The 19,174-nt window shown below is 34.1% G+C and overlaps 1 protein-coding gene across 15 annotated transcripts in view; it reads right to left on the bottom strand.

Annotated features, from left to right (window-relative positions):
* CHD9 (chromodomain helicase DNA binding protein 9) overlaps positions 1 to 19,174 on the bottom strand; it is a 281,390-nt gene that overhangs the window by 106,201 nt on the left and 156,015 nt on the right. For 9 of the 15 annotated variants that reach the window (XM_033218386.1, XM_033218390.1, XM_033218389.1 and 6 more), the window contains exons 3-4: positions 15,505 to 15,836; positions 2,303 to 2,414 (exon numbers count right to left, since the gene is read on the bottom strand). In XM_033218386.1, coding sequence (XP_033074277.1) covers positions 2,303 to 2,414; positions 15,505 to 15,836 — 444 coding nt within the window. Of the gene's footprint in view, positions 1 to 1,529; positions 1,550 to 2,298; positions 2,415 to 15,504; positions 15,837 to 16,581; positions 16,855 to 16,943; positions 17,370 to 19,174 lie in introns of those variants that run through there. The other 6 variants (XM_033218393.1, XM_033218394.1, XM_033218395.1 and 3 more) reach the window with 6 other exon arrangements.

Below are 19,174 nucleotides of genomic sequence, written 5' to 3'. Positions count from 1 at the left end.
GTCAAATGTACTACATAACACCATGCCTCATTAGGATGGGTCAAATGTTTTTTGACCATGAAGACATTGACATTTCAAACCTCAAAGTAACACAGCCTGGTGACATATAAAAATCCTAATTAAAGGACTAATAGAAACCCAATTTTCCTTCATCCTATTTTGAAAAGGATATGAATTACTTACTATTCTCTGGGAGGGGTGAATTCTATGGATTACTAACACTAGGCTAAAAGAATATTTAGAATTCTATTATGGGCAGCATATAGATCTTAACGTTCAAGAATAGTTTTAATTAATAAACAACTGTGACATATTATCAATGTCTCATTAGGCGTGACTTTTAAGTAATGAAATTTGAGAACAGTTCAGTACATTTTTAGAAAATTCTGTTAGATGTTTTCAGTATTAGTTTCCTTTCTGGTCATTTAGATATCTATTAGTACTTAGAGACAACTCACTTAGTTTTTAGTAAATAGCAAGTGAGTGACCTCAAAGACTCTTTCAAGCTCACAAAAGTGCACTCGGATAGAATGAAGGTTACTTATTGTAAACTGTTCCCTCATCCTACAAAGACTTTGTCTAATAGATTAATTTAAAAGTCTATGAATTATGAGATTATAGAAGATTTTACCATAAATTATACTCCACTAGAGGATATAGTTACACATTAATTAGGTAAAGCCAAATAAGGTATCATTCTCACCAATTATCATTACCTGCCATACAACGTCGCTACTAGTTTAAAAACATAAAAATGAATCTGACGTCTACATTTTTGGCATGTGCTTTTTCTGGCTTTCTTTCTCCATGTTTTTTAAAGCACAATTGGAAATCTTGATAAATTGTCCCTTCTAATTTCTTATTTTTAGCTTCTTAAGTCTTAAAGGCTTCAACAGATCAGTCCATAGCACTTCACATAGGAGGTCAGAAGCATGTTTTAAATGACTAATATAGTACTTCATTATTTTAACATTGCATTTGTTTCCTATAATAGTCCTAATAGTATAATCTGTTGCAGGGGCATTTTTCTTTGTAATTTAGGTCTCTAAATATAGTTGGACAACTGTAATATTCTTTATTAAGATTAAAAGTAACAAAATTAAATACCAAATCACATTTTTAGATTTCTGATTCCAAACCTTAATTAGTTTCCAACATGGTTGAAAGCTACATGGATTTTTCCATCATTTATTTAATTACACATTCAAATATATCAATAATATAGATTTATAACTATTAGAAAATATTTTTACCTTCACCATTTTTTGTGTGTGCATTAAAGCAATACACCTGTCAAAACAACCTAATACTACAGTGAAAAACATGGAAGAAATGTTCATGTTGACCCTGCCTACCATTTCATTGTTTGGAAATTACATAACGGAAAAATGGCCAGCATTATTTCAGCAAAAATTAAACTAAATGTAATCATATGGAATAAGTTAAATATAAGTTTGCCTAAGTTAAGGATAACATATGATGAAAAAGCCAGGCCATGTAATATTAGGAGCTTCAGTCACTGCCCTTACCTCAACTCTTGCAGCAGCCCAGGAGCCTTGAGCCACTACTCTCCCATTGGATAAGAAGCTGCATAAGGAAGAAGAAAGGCCATTCAGGGGCTTTCTGGCCCCATAATTCACAACTGCCACCACCCCTACGGCCTACAGTCATACTTTAATTATTAGAGATCAGAGGGTGGCCTGAATTATTATGACCTTCACTACATATAATTTTAACTTCACAGGGTAATTTTGAATATCCACCTATTCAGAAAAAAAAAAAAAAAAAAAAAAAAAAAGAAGGCAAAATGCATAGTATTTCTTCCGTCTACGTTAGGGGATTTTTAATATAGTCAGTTATCTTTTCTTCACAGAAACAGACCAAAGGAATTATTTCTAGGAATGATTCAATCCATTTGCTCTGTCGTTTGTATGTGATTTAAAAAATTACTATGTCCATCATGTTCATTCAAAAGAATTCTATAAGCACAGGATAACATCATTAAATACTCCTCCATGCTAAAAGCCATCAAGGACTTTGTATTGTTACTTAACCTCTCTGGGCTTCAGTTTCATTATCTGAAAAATGGGGGTTTGGAGAGGATATGTTAGTTTCCTCCCACATCTAATATTCTATGGTAATATTACCAGGACATATTGTAATAATGCTACCTTACAACTTCTACCATACTACAAAATGTATTTATACTTCTAAACTAAAATGTAAATATCTATAAGGCAATATTATGCTAACTAAATCATTCTAACAGTGTTTCATTTCCAGAAAAAATTATAATACTCACTTGAGAGTCTTGATCTTTTAATGTATGCTGTGGCATCTGTTCTGCATCAGATATTTCATCTGAAGACTCATTCTTTCTTTTTTGTTTCTTACCCAAAGTAATAATGAGTTTGCTGTTTCAAGAGGAAAAGGAAAGTAAGAATTCTTTGAATTTTCCTAAATTTGATTAAATTAAGATTGTCATGATAAACTTTCTTCCACTTTGTATCACTTGCATGTCCAACCAAGGATGATAATTATCCTGAAATCCATGTTGACATTTTCAAAACATAAACTCTATTCTAATGGAACAAACACCATCCAATTATACGTTTGGAAGTATAATTAATGTACTTAAAAGTACAATTAATGCACTTCTAAACACAGAAAGGCAGTCAAGTAGGCTAGGCGCAGTGGCTCATGCGTTGTAATCCCAGCACTTTGGGAGGCCGAGGAAGGTGGGAAAAGGTCAGGAGTTCGAGACCAGCCTGGCCAACATGGTGAAACCTGTCTCTACTAAAAATACAAAAATTAGCCTGGTGTGGTGGCGGGCGTCTGTAATCCCAGCTACCTGGGAGGCTGAGGCAGGAGAATTGCTTGAGCCCAGGAGGCGGAGGTTGCAGTGAGCCAAGATTGCGCCATTGCACTCCAGCCTGGCAACAAGAGCAAAACTCCATCTCAATGAATAAATAAGCAAGCAAGCAAACAAACAAACAAATAAATAAATTTAGTGGGTAAAAAAAAAAGGCAGTCAAGTCTTATTTAAATGTTTTTTAGGCTTAAGACTATACTTTTCATAGGAAAAATGTGAGGTGATACAACTGTATTTATTATCTTGCAGATTTGGAATGATAGATTTTTTTCTCTTATTAAATTCAAATCCACTTATTATCCTTGAATCCCCCTATTTGTTAAAAGCCTCTACTTCCTTCTACTCTACAGGAGAAAGACAATTACTTAAGGTACTTTAACAATTAGTTGTTCTTTAATTCTTTAATTTTTGTTAAGGCTTATCTGTACTACATGTTCCTAAGCATAAGAAGTATTATTTTTTATATTCCCATAGCATGTGTGTGTCAGTATATCTTTATATATGTATATTTATATATATATTGATATTTACTCATACACACATCAGATGGAGCTACCTAAAATGAAAGTGGTTTTTTTCTGTCTTGATGAGAGGTATAAATACATCACTCTCACATTTACTTATCTGCTTCAACATATGCAGGGGCATGATTTTAAATCACGGTAATTATTAATCAGCAACGTACTATTTTAAATATCTGTAAAATAAAAATGGAAAATCTCCCAAATACTTTCAGATATGATTTATCAAAAAGATATCAGAATTCTTTCAACAATTATTTATTAATGTGGGAGAATTTGGAGGTTAAGAGCATGCACTTCGAAAACACAGGGTCAAGATTTAAACCCTGACTCCATCATGTACTTATCTGTGAGACATTGGGCAAATTACTTGATCTCTTTTAGCCTTAGTTTCCTTGCCTGGAAAATAGGGATATCATCATAACTACATCCACTGTTGCTGAGAATTAAGTGGCATAATGCATACTAGCTTTCAGCACAGTCTTGAAATTGTATAGTAATTTCTCAACTAATGCTAACGACTTCTAAATATTCTATGCCAAACACTTTCCTAGGCTCTAGGATTTGAAAATATAGTGACACAGTTCCTAACCTTAAAGTGTCATAGTTAGACTATGATCACAGCTAAAATGCCAAAGTGGGGGTTAGCACAGGATGCAAGGTCAACACGAAGAAGTGCTCACGGTTATTGAAGAGTAAAGGGGGCTAAAGCCCCTTTTCTGTAAACAGAAAAGATAACATTTGATATGATGAAAAGAAGTTTAACAGGTAGTGAAAGTGGTAGAGTACAATCCAGGTAGACAGATACCACAGAAGAGGAAAACATGCAATGGTAATAGCATGACAGGAATACACAGAGTACCCCAGAAGGAGGTGGCAGACAGCTGGATAAGCAGAAAGCGTGAAGATCACAGAAGGCATTGTATGACATACAAAGAGTTCACATTTTAAGGGCATCTTTTAAGCTCTTGAGAGCAAGAATTTAAAAGGAATCTGTCTTGTTCATCACTGGCAACAAATGTTTAATGAACAGGCAGTGAGTTATTTTGAATAAATAAAAAAAGCATTTGGAAGACATAAGAATTATAAGCAAGGGGGTAATGTGACGACAAGCAAGTGAAATGCAAGGCAGGGAAACCAGTGATAAGGCAAATGACAATTCAGGGGAGAGATAAAGAGTGTAATCTAGGGTTGTGGGAATGTGGATGAAGAGGTAAATAAAGACATAATTTTTTATTGTGGAAGCAGAACCAACAGGACTTGGTTATTGACTGGATGACTAGACTTGAGGCGAGAAAAAGTTATAGAATGCTTTCTCCCTATATTATTCTTGTATTGGTATGATTACCACATTCAACAGAATAATGGTAATTCTTACTTGGTGTCTCACCTGCACTCTTCTGAGTATGTGAAGAAAGTAAATAACAGTAAGAAAAACTGCTTATGTTGGAAGCAGGAAATCAGAAGAAATATAAAGATATTCTGAAGGAACATTAAGGAACCAACCATAGTTACACATCATTCCCTCTCACCACTTTCACTGTTTATTTCCTCTCTGTTCTAGTTCCTTTTCCTGCTCTAGTTCCTTTCCTAAAATAAAAATCTCCCTTGAGGCTATATTTACTGTTAGATTCCATATGATCTTGTTCTTCCTCCTTTGTATCCATAGCTCTCAAAAGAGTCATTTCCGTTTCATTCCTCAACCCACTATAATCTCAACTCTTACAACTACTTTTAATATTCATAGCTTCCATTTATTCAGTGTTTACTATGAGTCAGCCTCTGTGCTGACTTTACATGCATTCTCTCACTTGATGTTCATATAACTTTAAAAGGGAAGTACTATTATTTTATAAGAGGAAATTGAGGCTTAGAGAAGTTAAATAACTTACTCAAAGTCACATAAATAGTAAGAATAGAGACAGAAACTAAGTATGCCTCACTCCAAAGCCTAAACTCCTAATGCTTAAGGACTCAAAAGACTTTTAAAATACAAATCCAACGGAACTTTAAAAAAAAATCCTAACCTGTAACTAAGTCTTAATGTGTAACTGTTTCCTTTTGGCCCCCTTCCTGGCTCCCTGACATGAGAGTCTTCTAGTTCTCACTAAACTTGCTTTTACTAAATTTTGGCTCTTCTTCCTGCATCTACACCTTGAATGTTAGTTTTCCGTAGGATTTAGTCATTGACCATTCTTCTCTGCCAGCCTGTTAAACTTTGGTTTCTCTGTCTTCAGTTCTGTCTTCAGCCGCCTTCCTTCTCTACATACTGTCTGTCCCTGAGAGATTTCATTTAATCTATTCTTAACCACCAACTAGAAGTTAAAGATCCTCAAATCTCTTATCTCTAGTTCAGATCTTTTCCCCGAGCTTCACGTTCACATAACTAATTGCTTATTAGACATATACATATGGGTATCTCATAGGTATTACAACTTCAATATGCCTCCAATCCAATCTCTCATTTTCCGTAAACCTATTAGTGCAAGTCTACTAATATTAAAGTGTAATGCAAAGTCAGAAAAGTGCACACGTAAGAGTCCTGCTCAATCAATTTTCTCAAACAGAAAATATCTGTGTAGCCAGCTTCAGATCAAGAAACAAGACATTAGCTTCCCAGAAGCCCCCTCTCATGCCTCTCCCAGTGAGAACCTCCTCCTAAAGGTATCCATCACTTTGCTTGTGAATATTTGCTACATCCTAAGGCACTGGTGCAGATGATTTTTAATGGCAAAGTAAGGGACAATACTAAATAAAACTGGGTAGTAAAAACACATATTTGATACTTTCTCCTACTTGCTATCAATCTCCAACTTAAGTGTGTACTTTCAACTAGTTTGTAGATGAGAACAACACACAGAGGGTGTAGTTGTTTAAATAACAATCTCCCACGAAATGGAAATCATGGGCTATTAATACCCTTCATATATTGCTTAAAAAGGTATTTTTTCAATGTTTGGTAAGCTAAATGAATTATGTGAATGCACATTCTGATGCATTATCTTATGGGGCTGCTTAAAGACTCAAATCCCAATGAAGAAAACCTTCAATGAAATGAGAGGCAGAGATATTTAAATATTTTTTAAAATTTACAAATGACTGTAATCCCAGCACTTTGGGAGGCCGAGACGGGCGGATCACGAGGTCGGGAGATCAAGACCATCCTGGCTAACATAGTGAAACCCCGTCTCTACTAAAAAATACAAAAAACTAGCCGGGCGAGGTGGTAGGCGCCTGTAGTCCCAGCTACTTGGGAGGCTGAGGCAGGAGAATGGCATAAACCCGGGAGGCAGAGCTTGCTGTGAGCTGAGATCCGGCCATTGCACTCCAGCCTGGGCGACTGAGCAAGACTCCATCTCAAAAAAAAAAAAAAAAAAAAAATTTACAAATGACTATGATCTGGTTCCGCTATTCTTTTACAATAGCATAAGGGGATTAAATGAAGATTTTCTAAGGACAAAGGACCAAGCTGCTTAAACATTATTTTTATAGATAAATATTACCTAAATCTCTAGAAAATACTAATAAATAAATACTAATCACCAAATAAATCTTAAACACTTGCCCTTATAAAAATGTTTCCCATCACACCTTAGATAAGCCTTTTGTTATACTAATTATTTGAAAATTTTACTTAAAAACAAAAAAGCAACTTTCACTTTATATTCCATATATTCTGTATTATTCTTGAACATTGTTCTACATGTCTGGAATAGTATCATGAATTCATTAGTCATTTTTAACAACTCATGCAAAAATCGTTTTCAGGTTCTAACTTTGTAAGAGATATTTCAGATATATAGTATTTCCCTACTAAACCTTCTAAGTCCAAAACATTACACATGCCTTTTCTATTTAAAAAGGGTACATATCCATGATAGGAAAAAAGTCAATTCTGAAATCATTTTTGGCTGATATAATTCTGGGTTAATTCAGGTGGCATTTTAAAATTAGATTTAAAAAACCCAGTAATCCTGAGTTAATAAAAAAGAAAGAAAGAAAGAAAAGAGTATAAGTATGTACCCCATAGTTCTAGCTACTTGGTAGACTGAAGTGGGAGGAGACTTGAGCCTAGGAGTTCTAGGCCAAGCTGGTAAACAAAGTAAAACCCTATTTCTAAAATATTATAAATTTTTTTTACAGAAAATGATCTATCTATCTAGAGAGAGAGATTTTAGAAATAGGGTTATTTACAATGAACCTTGAAAACTATAAATCTTACCAATTTATTACAGATTCTAAAATGGCATCTAGGTAATATTATAAAGAGGCATAATTAATTAGGCTGGTATTAGATCAGCAGTGCCTAAACATTTGGGGAAAGCTTAGTGAAAGCTATTTAAAATACAGATTCTAGACAGGCGTGGTGGCTCACGCCTGTAGTCCCAGCACTTCTGGAAGCCGAGGAGAAAGGATCACCTGAGGTCAGGATTTCAAGACCAGCCTGGCCAACATGGTGAAACCCCATCTCTACTAAAAATACAAAAATCAGCTAGGTGTGATAGCACGTGTCTGTGATCCCAGCTACTTGGGAGGCTGAGGCAGGAAAACCGCTTGAACCTGAGAGGCGGAGGTTGCTGTAAGCCAAGATGCGCGCCACTGTACTCCAGCTTGGGTGACAGAGCAAGACTCTTGTCTCAAAAATAAAATAAAATACAGATTCTTTATGAGAAAATGCCCAACAAACTCAAATTGATGTACATTCTACAAAATAACTGGCCAGTATGTTACAAAAATGAAAACCTCATAGAAGAAAAAAGTCTGAGGAGTTATCCTAAATTGAAGGAAACTAAGGAGATATGACAACAAAAGTAAATGTAGGATCCTGAATTGGATCCTGGCCAACAAAAAAAGGGAACTCACAAAACTTGCATGAGGTCTGCAGATTAGTTAATAGGATTATTAAAATGTTTATTTCCTGGTATTGATAATTGTGCTAGGTTCATAAGATGTTAACATTTGAGAAAGGTGAGTGAAGAGCTTAAGGGAACTCTGACTTATTTTTGTACTTCTGACATTACTTCAAAATAAAAGTAAGACAAAAATAACCCAAACAGTTTTGTGGGTCCCAAACCCAGGATTCTGATCTAGAAACAGGGACTCCAATATGACTTTAAAAATATTCCCCAAGAGTTCTGGTGCTCTACTAACTTTGGGAACCACTGGCTCAGAGAGTAAAAATTAGTATAGAAAACTCTAGGAACAAATATTCAGGGTGATACAACTATTTTATATTTATAGAACACTTAAAATTGTAAAGTGCTTTTGCCTACAGTACCTCAGTTGATTCTGAGAAAAACTCTGAGATAGGCAAGGCAGGTAGGTATTGGTCCCACCATACAGACAGGCAGTGTTCAGTTCCAAAAGATGATCCCCTTATTCCTAGATTATGTTTTCCAACATATCTTATTGATTTTGAAATAAAATGACACATATACTGCAACCACTCAACAGATGTTTAATATCAATAAACTTAGTGACTCTCTAAAGAGAAATATGAAACTATATTATCTTTTAGTAAATTTTAAATATTAAAATTTACCTGACTTTCATAAAACCAGAAATATCTATTATCTACACAATGACAACAGATAGCCATAAATGCTATCTGAAGGAAATCAGATGTTTCAGTAGTAGAAAAAATAAAATCAGTTAAGCAAAATACCCAATTGCTATAGAGCACTCCATTCTTCCATCATGGATTACAAAGAGTTTACTACATTAATTCTAAAATAAAATTTCATTATAAATACACGCTTCAAATAAACTGATAGTTTGCTAGTTTAAGGAGAAATATCCCCAAAGAAAAGCAACAACGTGATACAGAATAAATTAACAATAAAAAGCTTTATGCAAATTTTGTTCTTAAAAACATTAAAAGGATGTTATCAATGTTAGCAAAATGTAGCAACAGATACACTCAGGCAAGGAAAAAACCGAAATATCAAAACATGGGTTGTTTCTGACAGCAAAGGGCAATTTCAAACTAAAGTATGAATTTGAAATGTAAATTCATTTGATAAGTATAGGCAGCAGAAAACCACAATGTTTATACTTAATATGCCTATATTTGATTTTCAGATGTAATTTATGCACTTATTTCAATCCTGCCCAAGTGTTAGTAGTACTTGCTGTGCACCAAGCTGTGTTCTATACTGCATCAATCTGTAATTGCCCCCTGTTGATTCTCTCATTGCAATAATTGGACAAACAATGAATCTTACCCAATTAGACCATTTGTTGTAATTAATACATCCAATTCATCATAAGAGAAGAAAAAAGGCAAAAATACAGTGTCACATTATTTTTTGTTTGCAAGCCCAGTGAAAGGTACTGAGGCTTAAGTCCTCAAATATAAACTCAAAACACATACACACACACACACACACACAGACACACACACACACTCTCTTAACTCAGTGAAATGATGCCCATTTAAAGTTCAACTCAAGACCCAAAGCTTAAACTCATCTTAGAAAAACAAGCAAGTTTTAAAAGGGAGTTAAAACTGTAATCCTTTATACGCTTTTGGGAACTTGGACTATTACTTCCTGTTTAAAGCTGGACATCCTTTTTCAGAAAGGCTGCATTTACTGAGGTATTTAATGTAAGTAAGAAATAAGGATCCAAGTTGTTAGCTAAGTATTAATCAGCCAATACATTTATCTGCACAGTTGAATTCTTAGAAGATACGCATTGTTGGCTGGGCCCGTGGCTCATGCCTGTAATCCCAGCACTTTGGGAGGCCGATGAGGGTGAATCACGAGGTCAGCAGATTGAGACCATCCTGGCTAACATGGTGAAACCCCGTATCTACTAAAAAAATACAAAAAAATTAGCCGGGCTTGGTGGTGAGCGCCTGTAGTCCCAGCTACGCGGGAGGCCGAGGCAGGAGAATGGCGTGAATCCCGGGAGGCGGAGCTTGCAGTGAGCAGAGATGCGCCACTGCACTCCAGCCAGGGCGACAGAGCAAGACTCCGTCTCAAAAAAAGAAAAAATAAAAAGATATATATAGTTTTTTACATATTAACATCTCTGCAATCAGGAATCATTTAATAATCAATGACATGCTATAGTTTTAACTGGCAATACTTGTGTTCTACTGACACATAAAATTAATGGTGTGTCTGTTTTATAATCAGTGACACTTTAGATTCAATAAAATATGGTACATGCTAGTAAGGCATGATTTATATAAAGGTACCATTCTTAAAAATGAAACTGCAAATCTTATTTGAAATTCATAATAAGTTACATACATATCAACTCTTTCTGAGGATAAAGATGTTTCAGATTTTTACTAAGTTTTGTAATTTACATGCAAGCAGTAAAATCCGCAAAACATTTTATCAGATTGGCTTTAAAAAGACTGTAGAACTTACACGGAGACTACTAATGGTATGCCTAATAATAAAAAATTCATAATAAATTTATACCATGCATTTTGACAACTCTTTGGTTTATCATACACCAATAAACAAGACATATATATTTAATTTGAGCACATATTATTTCAAAATTCCTATTAATTTGGAAAGCTTGCAAGCAGGGCCTCATATGTCACTTTATTAACAAGAACTATGAAGTGACAATTTCTAATGATACGTCTTATTTTTCCCTCAGATTTTGTTCATCTTATTTTTCCCTTAGATTTTATTATATAGGTAAGAACGTCTCTGTAAAGACATACATGTGGACATACATGCTACTTTTGTTAAAAATACACACCTATACATGTATGTGTATATATATATGATAGCACATAATTAATAAATGTTATTTTCCTCCTTCTTGGAGGTTCAAAAGATTACAAACACAGACACAATATCATTTTGAGATCTAAATTAATGTTTTATTGTTTTTCTTCATAACATGACTTACACTTAATTCCTACTAGAGTCTGCTAAGTATCTCCAAATTTAGACATGTTCTGTTTTAACTAAAAGCTATTTGTAGTACCTGACAACTAATATTCCTGTAACACATACAAAGGATAATTATGGTTAATACAAAAAGGAAAAGAGTTTAATCATAAAGGACAATAATTGATTAAATTTACAGGGCTATGAGAACATTTTTAAGTAACCAAAAGCATTCTAGTTATGTCAGCCAGATAATCTATAACAGAAGTAAATTTCAACTGACGACAACATGGAAACATAATTTAAATGTCAAAGTAATAAATCATAGGTTTAAAAATACTTCTATTAAATCATGTGAAATCCCATTCCATAATCTAAAACCAAACAGGGCCATAAGAAAATTCTACTGGAAGTCTTAGATTCTAAAATAAATCAGTAAATTCATCCTAACTCTCTACTATTACTAAACTATTAGTTATATCTCTATGGTTTATGAATGGAGTAGCCTCCATTTCTATTTTCAATTTAACAGATCAAGTTCAATCCTTTGGTGTCATTTAATATTTAACCTTCTTTCCATCCATCCATCCATCCATCCATCCCATAAAATTCATCCCATTCCATTCATGGAGCATCTATTATGTACCTACTATTACTGAAGGATACTCACTATTTTGTATGAAAGGCAGCTTTCAGAACCTGACTGCCAAGATCACAAAAAACACCTAAGCAGATAAAAGTCTTCCAGGCCTACCTCACCCTTCATTTTGCACCTGCCATTTCAACTCACACCCTTCCACATAATCACGAGCAACTCCCTCAAACTCCAGGCACATTTCAAACTATATTTATCTATCCTAAATGCTACTTTAGCTAACCTGATCAACAGAGGCATGGTCATGCCAAAATAGCCATTAATAAGTTAATCTATTATTCCCCTGAACAAGTAGCAACTGTGTTTTCCTGCCTAATTTTTAAGCTGATCTTATTTAGGAACAGAGCCTTAATGGAGAGAACTGAGGTAGCTGAATGAGTATGGGCTTGAAGGAAGGGGTGTGGCTCCTGGCCTTGGCTTCTTCCTTAAATAGCTATGCTATTTGTTTTCAGAAAACAATAATGACTAACATTTACTGAACACTAAGCATATTCTAGGTACTATTTTATATGCTATTAACTGATTTAGTCCTCAAAATAACACTATGAGGCAAGTACTATCCTATCCCCATTTTACAGAGGAGGAACCAAAGCATGAGGATGTTAGCTTTTTGTACAGGATTACACTGCTTGTAAGTGATAAAACTAGAATCTGAACAAATGCAACCGACTCCAGAGCCAAAGAATTTAACCCCATTATCACACTGCATGCCCGGTCTAACTCACAGAATTGTAAAAATGAAATGAGACTCTAAGAAAGTGCTCTGAAAAGAACATTCTATTATTTGCATTGGAAAAAAAGTTAATCTATAAAAGTGACAACAAAAAGGTTTCAAGCACATTAACAGCAGGGGCAGTATTGCTTTTCTTCAGATTAGTCTTCCTAGATTACATCAAATCACATATATGGATAAATAAACACCAATCCTGATGACATCAACCATAAATTATTGTTTACAAATTTAGTTACTTAAAAAAAAATTTTTTTTTTTTTTTTTTTTTTTGAGACCGAATCTCGCTCTGTCACCCAGGCTGGAGTGCAGTGGTGCGATCTAGGCTCACTGCAAGCTCCGCCTCCCGGGTTCAAGTCATTCTCCTGCCTCAGTCTCCCGAGTAGCTGGGACTACAGGTGTCTGCCACCAAGCCTGGCTAATTTTGTTTTTTGTATTTTTATTTTTTATTTTTTTGTTTTGTTTTTGTATTTTTAGTAGAGACGGGGTTTCACCGTGTTAGCCAGGATGGTCTCGATCTCCTGACCTCGTGATCTGCCCGCCTCGGCCTCCCAAAGTGCTGGGATTACAGGCGTGAGCCGATGCGTCCAGCCATTACTTTTAAAATTTATATTTTACACTGTTGTTTGTTAAGTAGCACTGCTTTCCAAATTAACTAATAGCAATAATTTGATATTAGGAACAGCCCAATTTTCCTAATAGAAAAATAAAAAATTTTAAATGAGATGTTTAATATAAAATGGTGCTAGTTGAAATGATGCAACTGAATTTTACTTGAATGATTCTTCACCCAAAAATTTAAAACTCACCAAATTCAAAATTACAAAGTATAGTGGCTTATTGGAAGGCACAGTAATGAAATATTTCAATTGGCTAATACTGGAATTCTGGACTGTATATGAATTTCATTTATTCCAACTATGCCTTTTCCTCCAACATGACAATGATTTTTGTCTTTGATATAAATGATTAAGATAGTTTTACTCTAACAGCTTAATACATACACAAACTTCAATTCTACTTATCTGCCTGGGACTTATAAATTCCTCTATCATAAAGGCCTATATTTTCAACAATTTTTCTTTTCTAGCAACTACTCAATATTTTACCATGTATTTAGCCAAAACAGAAAAAAGATCATTTCTAGTACAATTCTTATCTATTTTGTTTTCTAGAATTTGCTACCTCTAGAAAAAGGAATTGATCAATGTTGTGCAATATTAAAATAATTTACTATGAATAATTTAACTACTTCTAACAAAAATACAGATATCACAAAACGAGTCAGTACTCCGCTTCAGTGTTACTACTCCCCTTACCATATTAATTCACTTTTCTAAAAATCTGTGTTTTTCTCTAATTTAATTATTTCTAGTTTTCTCTTATGGACAATATTTTTTCTTAAACTAGATTTACTTCTGGTATCTTTTGCCTTTAGCTGTTCCTTCCCAAGTTTGAAGCAAGTAACAGTTAGTATAACTTTTGCAGTTTATCAAACCAATTTCCTCATTTTATGCATTGCTTTTCAAAACGTTACTCTTCCAAATAGTACTCTACTCTGTCTAGATCTCTGAACAAGTTAAAACTGAAAACCCTTAATTATATTAAATTTTAGTGCAGCAAAAGACTAAATATGGGATTTCCTGAATTAAAACTGGGCAGAGCTTTGGAAAAATAAGTTACTTTCATACCTAGAACCTCTAAAAAAAATAAAATGAGTAGAAATCTTTCAAATTTCATTTTAGCTGTCTGCAAATAAAATGCAAAATCAATATTATTATTAAATTATTATAACAAGAGAGCCCATATTATTTAATAGTTTGGACCTAAATGACATAAGGACTAAACTAAATAATTTGGTGGTTGCATTCAAAATGCTAACAATTCATTTGGTTTATAAAATTGCATTAGTTCTAAATATCTATATAACATGTCAACAATTTCTGAGCAAATGAAGATTTTCACAATAAAGACATTCTTTATTGTGGACTTTTTAGTAAAAAGAGAAAAATCAGATTGACCACTTTATATAAAATTTCCACATAAAGTCCTCAAAAACAACTAGTCCTGAAAAAACAATTCTAAACTATGTTGGCTTAGTTATGCTTACCTTGCATGCTAAGCAAATACATCTATAAAGCAAATTATAACATTTACTGTATTTTATCTTTTGAAAATGTTTCGGATAAGCAGTAAAAAATTACATAGGATTAATGTATCCTCCTAGAGCAATTCTTTGTCCTTATAATTCTCTTGGAGCATTAATCCTCACCTGGCCTCTTTATTACATAAAGTAAATCAGACTGTATGGAAGTAAATCAGTAAGAACTGGCCGGTACTTATTGTTGATTTATATGGTATTAGTTTTTTTTTTTTTTTTTTTTTTTTGCCATTTCATTCAGTCCAAAGTTGTGGTTTTCTAAGAAAATATTACATTTCATGTTTCCAAACTATGAGGTGCTCAGTGAGGCACAAGTACAACCAAGAGATAAAGAATCTTATAAAGAATTACAATGCATGCTCTGTAAAGAAAGTGAATATGAAACTGGCACAGCAATATGGATTTCATTTTGTTCTTTTTTATTCTTTTCCTGATTCATATGCTGAAATATTTTACTACTTTAAGTCCCTTTTAATAATATTAACATACAAAAAGCTACATTCTACATTCATAGAACCATAAAATTTGGGAGATCCTGAAATATTATCTAATTCATTCGGCAGGGAAATAAAGCACACATGGTAGACAACAATTTAAACCTCAAATATGGGAGTAAATATACTCAAATCAAAAGTAGATGGTTAGACAGGTAGAACTTTAACAAAACATTGAAAGGATTAAATTTATTTCTTAACCAACTTACCCAATTTTTGTCTTCTCTTTTAACTTAGAACACGTTTTTGTTTTTTTGCTGTCTTTGTCCTTTGGCTTGGATTTCATCCTTCTACCTTTCTTTTCCTCTTTTCCTTCAACTGAAGCACTAGGAAAGTTTTCAGGGCTCATTACTCGTGGAATATTGCGTTCCCCACGCTCCTTTGCTTTTGCTATGGCCTCTGATATTATACGATTAGCCTTTTCTTGCTTGCTTTCTGATTCCACCTTTTTTCTCTGCTTCTTCTCAGACATGACTCTCACCTGGGTATTCTGCAACTTAGTATATGTCCCAGAACCATCGCTCTTCTTGGAAGATGGAGGCTAGAGAAATAAAAATATTTTTAATAGAATATACCAAAGTATATCTAAAACAACTGTCACAAAGGTAAAATTACATTAGCAAATATGTGAGAGCTACAAACAAATTTAAATTAAAACATCTTGCTTATCAAGAAATTAGTACAGATATAAACAGCTCAATTGCTACTTTTAAAAATGAAGGTTAAAGAATAATAATATAGATTCATTGGTATTTTCATAGCATTCTTGGTTAGTTGATTCAAGTTTTGTCCTGTAAAGATAGTTGATTCAAATTTTATCCCATAAAGAGTCTGTGTATTTGGAATAAAAGTCTTTTCTATCCTCTTCCCTCCAAAATTCTGAACATTAATAAATTTTTAAATAATTTTAATTTAGAATTACTCCACACAGTTTATTATGACTTTTAGAAAAATAAAGCCTCTGCTTTATGACTAGAACCTGAACTCATTTAATATTTAAATGCAGCAACATAGCTAGTTAGTAAAGACATTCTCATACTTAAAATTAGAGAAAGTTTTAGTTTTCCCATGAAAGAGTTAAATGTGAAAATTATTTTTCTTTTTCTATATCATAATTATTTTGCTCAAGCAATTTGGGAAAGAAACAAGTTTTATAGTTTTACATTAAAATTATTAATATTTAGCAATATCACAGGAAGCAGATCAAGAGCATTTTAAAAAGAATTTCCTCTTCAAACACGCATTCATCCACATATACTTAGATCACAGTTTTGTTATGTTCTTACCCGTAAACATGCCTCTGACTATAGCAAAGGAAAAAACCATCAGGAATTTCCAAACACATTTTCATGCTGATTCCAGTGTGCTTCACTGGATATTTTTTCTATACCTGCCTCATCAAAGGTTTCATAGCAGTGCTGCAGCACTGGGAAAGGAAGGAGGGTTTAGAATTGCTCTCTAAAATGCCACCTTAAGGCCTACAGGCTATAACAAATAACCAAGACTCGAGAAAACAGCAACAAGCTCAAGATGGCGATGCAGTACGACTCCCGTAGCAGCAGCCAGTAATAAGGAAGGTTATTCAATCCCATTAGCCTTTTAGCCCAAAGAACCCCTCCTCCTCCCACTCATTCAGGCTTTCACTTACCCTTCCTCTTGGCCTCTTCACTGAAGACATTTTTGGCGTCAGACAAAGGCTTGCCCTCTGCTTTTTCACCACCCCAGGCAGTGCTCAAGAAAAAAGCATTGAAAGAAGATTCCTAAATGGCCTATTTAGCAAGCTGCAACCAAGAGATGCACAACCCTCCACAAATACACATTTTGATTTATCAACACATTTCTGCCTTAGCAAGTTTATATCTACTGTTCATTCTATTTAGACATGAAAAAGGCTGTAAACACTCCTAAAAAGCTGAGTTTCCTCAATAGCTGTAAGCAGATAGCCAGATTCCAACAAAGCACAGAAAGAAATGAATGCACAAAGCATCAAAATGCATCAGCATGAATATTAGAGATGTCGTTAAAAATACTGACTCCTTCTGCGGAAGTAGGCCAGCAGATGGTGCTACCAGTTATTATTCCATTAGACTCTGCAATTTAACCCCCAATGGACTGTTCTTCCCTCCATGTAACACATTAACTCTCACTCTGCCATTTCCTACAGTAAAGTTTTAAAAAATATACATAAATATCTGATTTTAAAAAATCACCTGAGAACTAAAACTGTGGTGAAATGGCATTATGTGGCTATCAGTATTAAAAAAAACAAAAAACAAAAAACAAAATCCAAAGCAGTTTTTTTGGAGAAAAATACTTTTCTCAAAGATACTCTAAAATATTTAAAATATGAAATAGCTGAAGATTAGCAAAGGGTTAAAAAGCAGGTCATGCAAATGAACCCAAAACAAGTTTAAGAAATTAGATAAGGCTTCTTATTATTTTTCTAACAAAAAGCTAACAGTGTTATTTTGAAAATACAGAAATGAAGCTATTTTCATTTGAATTATAAAAAGAGGCTTAAAATTTTGAAATGAACAAATGAGAACGGTTTATAAAAATTACTAACAATGTTAAAATTGTTTCATCGTCTTAACATGGATGAATACATTTTTCGTAACACAAAAAACTCAAAACCTTTCTGACCTTTCCTCCTCACCTTCTATTTTAACTGAACTGATGAGTTTTTCAGGTAAAACTGTAGGTTTAGTTCTGTAGCAAGTCAACTTGAATTTGAACATCAGTACAACTTTTCTTTCTATAAAAATTGATTCTATTTTAGTAAGCAATGCCCTTAAATCACTAAAACAAAATTTCACTGCTTCAAAATTCAAGTTTACCTCTTTCATCAATGCTATTTTTTCAGTTGGTCCTGGTTAGTCATCTGATATCACTATAAAACGACACTGGGTTCCCCCCTCCGCCCCTTTTAGGTACCAAAGGCCTCAAAACAGAAACAACACTATCTGAACAGGGCTCCAGAAAGACCCATCTGGACGGCATGAGAGATTAAAGGCAGAGGACAAGTAAGGACAAGGAAAGGATATGACTTGAGACGTCATCAATGTGAAAATAATAACAATAACGAGATAACACTTACAGACTACTTACTAAGTGCCAGGGATTATTCTAAGTATTTTACATTTAATAACTAATTTAATCCTGATCAATAATAGGGTAATAACAGTGATGATGGAGACAAGGGGCCGGGTAATGAAATACTCTTGATAGTAGCATTACAAAGTGACAGAATGGAATTGAGAGAGCAAACAATCACAAAAATCATTATGATTAATAGGAGCTAAAATGTAGTGTTTACTATGTACCAGGCACTATTCCTAGTATTTCCTATATATTGACTCAATCTTCAAAACAACCCAGTGAGATAGGTACTACTGTTATTCCCATTTTATATATGAGGTTACTGGGGGATAGAGAAGTGACTTGCCCAAGATCACACAGCTATTGAATAGTGGAGCAGGGATTAAAAGACAAAGGGGTCTTGTTAGGGAGACCACACTCTTAACCACTCTTAACCACTATATTTTAATCATGTTTGGTTCAACTATCATAATTTACAGAGATTAATTTGAGGACAAAGGAAAGTAGTAACATTCTCAAAATTGCAGAGATACCAAATAATAAGGCTAGGATGGATTTTTATTTTTTCCAGTGCCCTTTCAAAAGTGTAGAAATCAACTAGACATAGGTGAGGCATGGCTGAGGAGCAGGAAGAGCCAGTACTTGGTTTCTCGACCAAGAAAAGGTAAAAGAAGGCCGAGTGTGGTGGCTCACACCTGTAATCCCAGCACTTTGGGAGGCCGCAGTGGGCGGATCACCTGAGGTCAGAAGTTCAAGACCAGCCTGACCAACATGGAGAAA

This window comes from Trachypithecus francoisi, unplaced genomic scaffold, assembly GCF_009764315.1.
Source record: "Trachypithecus francoisi isolate TF-2019V2 unplaced genomic scaffold, Tfra_2.0 Lachesis_group10, whole genome shotgun sequence".
NCBI classification, from domain to species: Eukaryota; Metazoa; Chordata; class Mammalia; order Primates; family Cercopithecidae; genus Trachypithecus; species Trachypithecus francoisi.
Note: the sequence above shows the minus strand (reverse complement) of the source record. Positions and strands in the feature narration are given on the sequence as shown.